The sequence below is a fragment of the Egretta garzetta genome, unplaced genomic scaffold, assembly GCF_000687185.1.
Source record: "Egretta garzetta isolate BGI_Z169 unplaced genomic scaffold, ASM68718v1 scaffold670, whole genome shotgun sequence".
Lineage (NCBI taxonomy): Eukaryota > Metazoa > Chordata > Aves > Pelecaniformes > Ardeidae > Egretta > Egretta garzetta.
In genome coordinates, this window is record NW_009258391.1 from 487,993 (window position 1) to 494,514 (window position 6,522).

The 6,522-nt window shown below is 37.7% G+C and overlaps 1 protein-coding gene across 6 annotated transcripts in view; it reads right to left on the reverse strand.

The window, feature by feature from the left end:
- Nucleotides 1-6,522, reverse strand: part of GOLGA4 (golgin A4) — a 62,740-nt gene that overhangs the window by 11,337 nt on the left and 44,881 nt on the right. For all 6 annotated transcript variants that reach the window (XM_035898183.1, XM_035898172.1, XM_035898179.1 and 3 more), the window contains 4 exons: nucleotides 5,688-5,801; nucleotides 2,334-2,354; nucleotides 2,095-2,163; nucleotides 1,405-1,480 (listed from right to left, as the gene is read on the reverse strand). In XM_035898183.1, coding sequence (XP_035754076.1) covers nucleotides 1,405-1,480; nucleotides 2,095-2,163; nucleotides 2,334-2,354; nucleotides 5,688-5,801 — 280 coding nt within the window. The remainder of the gene's footprint in view (nucleotides 1-1,404; nucleotides 1,481-2,094; nucleotides 2,164-2,333; nucleotides 2,355-5,687; nucleotides 5,802-6,522) is intronic.

The following is a 6,522-nucleotide window of genomic DNA, read 5'->3' on the forward strand; positions in this document are numbered from 1 at the left end:
TCTTCCCAGCCCTGCACTAGCAGAAGGCATTGGACAGGGAACCATGTCCCATCCTAGGCATTGGCTCTGTCACCCTGTGGGAAGGAGGCATGTACCTTTGGAAAGGGGTGAGAGCTCGGGATCATACTGAGATAACTGGACCATCTGCACAAATTTTCCAAAAGCAAGTGTGAAGTTCTGCGTTCATCGAGCTGAGCTGGGTTTCCACAGGATGGCAAAACCCCACACCTCTGACCCTAGAGAGGTCAAAGATCAAGCCCTCAGTCTGAGACAGGACGTGCTCCTTAACTAAATGGTTGCAAATATTTTTGAGGTGGGGCAACACCTGTTCATCTCACCATGGATTTCTCGGGTTTTTTTTTGCTCTTAGTACTAATTTTTAGAAACTCCTGAGCTGTTTCCTGTGGAAAAACATGCTAAAACACAAGTTCCTCTGGCCTCCAAAGTGGCCAACCATCAATGTCTTGAGGAGAACACATGAGCAGTGCAGGTCTTCTTCTGCCAGGGTCCTGGGGTGCTCCTAGACCTCGCTGCCTGGGACCGGCTTCCCCTGGGACCCCCACCCCCACCATCTCCTGCCAAGGGCCCAGGGTCTCAACTCAGGCTGGGGCCTTCAGTCCCTGCCTGAGCAATGCTGGAGGTGTCCCTGCCTCTGCCAGTGCCTCCTGCTGGATGGGCCTGGGACCTGCACAGCAGAGAGCTGCTCTCCTGGATGGAGCCCTCACACCTGGCTCATGGCTTCTCATCCATAACGCTAGGCATAGCACAGCATAACCGTTCTGTTCTATTCCCTATGCTCACCATGAGTCAAATAACGATTAAACTGTTATTTGCCTGAAATAACAGGTTTTCTTCAGGTTCAAAACCACTTTGAAGGACACATATCACAAAGGTTACAAGTAGAAACAGGATTCAATTTTATTTATTACTGTGTCAAAGCAGGAGATCTTGCGAAGGAACTCTAATCACAAGAAGAGTAAATGTCCAGATATGTAACACAAGACAGATCCATAAAATCTAATATTTGTATTGTTAAGAATTTGAGAGAGTCCCAAAATGTACATTTAATTAGCCATGACAAATGGATAATTTCTCCCCACCCACTTTCCAGTGCCACTGCCTATACCACTCCCCCTGGGAATACAGAAAGCTTAAGAACTCTGACAGAGACCTCTTTTAACTGTGTGACATAAAACCAAACATCAAACAAAATGCTGTGAGATTTGCTCATAGGAACTGGCACAGCAGCTCTATTGTAACAGACAAGACAAAACAAGGATAAGGTGTCATAAAAATATTATACGAGTGTTTTAAAGAGACTGACATTTTAATAAATTATCTAAACCAAAGCATATCTATTGAACACCCAAAAAAACTTACTTGTGATGAAACCTGTGTACTTACCTCTGTACGGTGTTCCAACTGATGTGACGTACATATTCTTCTCGTAATTTTTCAGCCGGTCTTCCAGTACATGAATCTAAACAGAGAACAGTCAAAATGATAAATGGTGTTCACAAGCAGCTAAAATAAGCATAATTGAAACAGTTTTCAGCTAAACATCATCTCCTTCTATGAAAGCAAAATACATTTGGCTTTTTAAGGAAGGAAAACATTAACAACTGCGTTATTAAAATCTGTCCCTAAACTACTTAAGGAAATGTGTGTGCATGTGTATATACACATATCTATAGCAAATGTTATGCACATATATGTATTTACATACCTATATACCTGTGTTTATTTTATACACATATGCACACATAAAGAAATCATGACAAAAATTGTACTTAAGAAGAATGGTTTAGTTTAGAAAAAGAAAAGATCCATAATTTCATGAAGTGCACTGTTCCATTTTTCACTGTGCAAATGTTCTGCTAACCTGTATCACATGCATATGGTATTTTCAATCCCAGGGGCTAAAGGAGTACTCTGAAAAGTACACAGATCTTCTGAGAATATTTCCACATGCGTATTATTTCCACAGTACCTGGGTTGAGACGTGCTACATCATCACTTGAAAAGAACAAACCTTTCAATACTGAAAACAAAGCATCAAACAGTACTTTTTACCGGTTCAAACAGCACCCTTACCTGCTCTTTGAACTCCTGCTCTTTCAGTTTTGAATCATTCACTAGTGTTGTCTTCTGCGCAAGCTGTGCCTGAAAGAACAGCCACATATGGAAATCATCAAGAAACTGCTGAAGATATATCATAGGTACCTTTTCAATAAACTTCTGTCTCCTTTTAACACAAAAGCAGTACTTCTGCTTTCAAACTGCTGTGAAACAGAATTATCTGGAGAGCAAAATCAGTAAAATGTAAGACTTACCTGAAGTTCTGTTATTGTGACCTAGAACAACAACAAAAATTTAGATTAAAATGTGTGAAAAATACTGAGTATATCAAGCACTGGTCACAGGTAAAAAAATAAGGAAATATTAATTGTCTAGCTGTGACACAGTACGTTAACTGAGGATGATAAAAACTGAAATGACCAAATCACACACATACTTACAAAAATAAGTAGTCCCAGAAATAGAGTTGAACTTACTCTTATTGACAGTACATAAAACTTATATTTAAATTCTCTCATTTGATGCTGTAAGACAGTCATCATAAATATAACTTCAAGAACCTAGTATTTCCAAATCTTGACAAAATGCACATTGGAGATGAATGATAATTGAATAAGTATGAAGCACATGCCAGAAAACCCTAACTACTATTAATGCTATTCACAATACTGTATTTATTTCCTTAATTCTGCAAGTTGCATTTGGAAATGTGAACATTTATTTGAAAATAGCTTAAGAGCTTCATGATCTCTCCATCTTCCAAAGATAGCAACATTTAAGAAGTACAGAAACAATTCTAAGCTGCAATGTCTACCCTTCCATGTTCCAACTCTAAGGAAAATAATGCTTTAGTTAGTCTATAGTAGGGTATAACTCAAGGTTGTAAAATCATTTTAACATCAAATAATTTGTGTGTGAAAATTTTTTTTTTTAAGGTAACCTAAACTGTAACACAGAAGTAGTACTTGTTTTTTCCTGAGCTTCTTTGGAATTTGTGTTGAAAAGGAAAGCTACTCCCTTCCTCTGCAGGTTCATAAAACCTGTGGGTTTTCCTACGCTCTGCAAACACAGTATAGGGGAAAATCATTCCCCTAAGGATCTTGAACCTGCAAGTGCAATTCTTGCTTCAGAAGAGCTCAATCATCTGACCAGACATTTATTTTCTCATGAAGAGAGACAGTTTCTGATATTTTTACATCCCAACACTAACACTTAAGGATGTTAGTACTTGCTAACTGTTTATCACAGGCAGACAAGTATTGTTCAAATGTATAGTTATGCTTCATGTCAAAGTAGATATGTCATGTGTGATGTTTGGCCTAGGCTGACAACAAGCAGCACAGGAGGTTTTGTAAGACAAACTTCTGTGACTTGTGAGACTCCAACTTTAAACAACAAATGTATCAATTGCCCACAAAAAGTAATTTCCAGTAAATGGAAGACTTTGGAGCTGTTTTACTATTAGTGCTGAAGGAAAAAAAAAACCACAAAAGAGAAAAACGTTACGAAGCAACAAAATTAAAAAGAAATATGATGAGACAAAAGATACCACAGCAAATGTAAGATGACAGAATTCATTTGATTGCACATGTAAAATCCAGATGTGGATTTGTACACTTCTGCTCAGGTGCGTGGACAAGGTTCACAGGCCCCGTCCAATTTTCTCATCTAGCTCTGTGATGTTGCACATATATGCTATTGTATCAGTTGCAAATATATGCTATTGTACCAGGTAACGGCAAAATCAGTTTCCCACAGACATATTGAGGACAGGCAGCAGACGAATTAAGACAGGGAAGAATTAAGAAGAAAGAGAACAATTCTTAATTTCTAAGGAGGAAAAAAGAAAACTACCTCCTGACCTCAGAACAGACCATGTTAAAGAGTGAGAATCCAGTCCTGAAATACTGATAAAACAAGAACTGGAAGCCAACTTATATTGAGCATTTGAGCTTTGACTGGACCAGAAGATATACCAGGAGCACATTCCGTAGCATAATCTGACTACTGGAACAGTTACATTGTTTTGAGATGAAGTCACCACTGTAAATAGTATGAAATATGAAATTCACATTCTGTTAAATCAGAGCTACGCAAAAGAAAGCTTGTAAACAATTTGCTAAATTTGAATTTAGTTGGAATTCTCAAAATTACTCAAGAAAGCTTGATGCCTGCATGCCAGCAAAATCATGGATACTTAACTGCCTTACACTCACCAAAAAATCCCATTCTTATTTTCCAAGCACTTCAAACCCGGATGCCTTAACTGTACTTAAGTCCATGCACTACCACACAGCCTGGTTTTCCTCCCCTCCAACTGAGACATTATTTATCTTTTAAAACAAAGCTATTTACCAGCAATGGAGTTCTCCCAACTGGTTTATACCTGCCACAGATGGAACAACTCCTTTGAGTTTCTCCAAAGTCTGCCATAGAAACTCCAAGGAGTGGAGAACTGTGGACAAGGTTCCAAAGACAGGCAAAATTAGCTGTTTATTTTGTTCACTGTAAGCAGATTCATCTTTACATAGACACGTAATATTCAAATATTTTACACCTCTATGCTACCATTGCAAATCTGTGTGATGCATTTCTGGGAAGAATTGAGAACTACATGAAATACCATTGCTAGTATATAGATTTGATATAACCTTGATGTCCTATCAGTGAATATGTAATCCTGAAGATGCAGGTGTAATATGATCCTGAATGACTGCCTGTATAGCAGACTTCTATAACAAAGCAAGTAGTGAAACAGTTAACAAAGAAATCCTAAAGACAAAGTACTCTTCATACTTTTCAGAATCATGTTTTAGGGTTTACGAGTCTCTTAAAGAATCTTCCTCTAGGTAATAAGATTATATAATATTATCATCAGTGGGCAGACAAGGGTTGATCAAGAATACAAGGCAGTCTGATATAAATATTTCTGCTTTTCGCATAATATAAAGGTTGTTGCAAGCAAGTGCAAGGCAGAACAGACAAACATTAGGACAGTGAGGTAATCTGTACTATAAGTCTGTAGCGCCAAATAAATATATTTAGTATCCCCAATGCTGCCTGTTGTCAAAATGAAAAGTTTAAAATAAGGTTAATATGAATTCTCATCAATGACTGAACACCTCATATACTCTTCCTCTTCTCAGTTTAATAATAACGAGTAATATTTTCACCAAAGAATTCCTCAAACTAAAATGTGGTCTCAGAAAGACAAAAGCATACACTCAGTCTTCTTTCAATGAAGACCTCTCTGCCCCTAATTGATATATTCAAGGCACTATTTCAGAGTCAATGTCATTTCCTTTCTTTCTAAAGGGCTTCCAGTAAAATTAACATAAAAAACACATGTAGAGGGCAAACCCCCCCCACCTTAATAATCACAACACTACTGGACTTTTTAACATACCATTAAAAAAGGTAGTATCAAATACCACAGATACTAAAGAGTTCACTTTTGAAGAAGTTAACAACTAAAAACAGAAACTGTATGGGAAAGTGAAGGCCAGATACATAAACAAAATGCAATTAAGAGCAAACTACAGAATTTTATGAAGACTAAGCATTTCACACCAAAAAAGATACAAAAATAAATGTTAGTGCCAGCTCACTTTTTCACTGTTCCAATGTTCCTCTTCTGCCATCCTTTGTTTGTATTCCTTTTGGAAGTCTTCTAACTGAGCCTGCAACTCATGAACTTTTGCCGTCATCTCTTCTTCACGAGCCTTCAAAATACAGGAAAAAAATTACTTATAAAGTTAATCATCTAATCACTCAAAACCTTAACTACAGTGGACAGAATGCAATCAACAAAAGAGCTATAGGAAGAATATTCTTGAACAGTATAAAGGCTAGTTATGCTACAGGACTACAGTAAATAGCAAGAAACAAACATAGGAGCTTAACAAGATTTTGCAGGCCTTTGACAATTAAGATTACATAGTTAGGATTGCAGTCAGTCTTTTGAAAATTACAAAAGACGACCTGTTTCTATCAGGCACTAAACCAGCATTTGAGTATAATCCAGTAAGTGTATTACTGGAGAGGCTGTGCTTGCTTATACAACCTTCATGAAAGGGACGCATGATGATACAGACCAGAGTTACTTCTTATATTCTGGACAAGGACTTAAATACTTTCCTTAAAGTAGTTTTAAGCACTTTTTCAGAAATGACAACTTCCCATTCACAAGGGTTTTGGAGAAAAGAAGCCGTGGCAAGAGTAGCAGGGAGGAAATGAACATTCCCTGTATGTTTTATGACGGTGTAAAGAGTACATTCATAGGAGAAAAATACAATGACCTAAATCCCAGCAAGTTAATCCACCTATATTGCAGTTTGCAAAACTGAAGTATTTTTAAAAACTGTGTTCCCCCTGACCCTTTTGTGAGGTAACATGTTAGGGAGCTTATAAACCAGCACTCCAATTCGAAGTGCACGTCTCCCC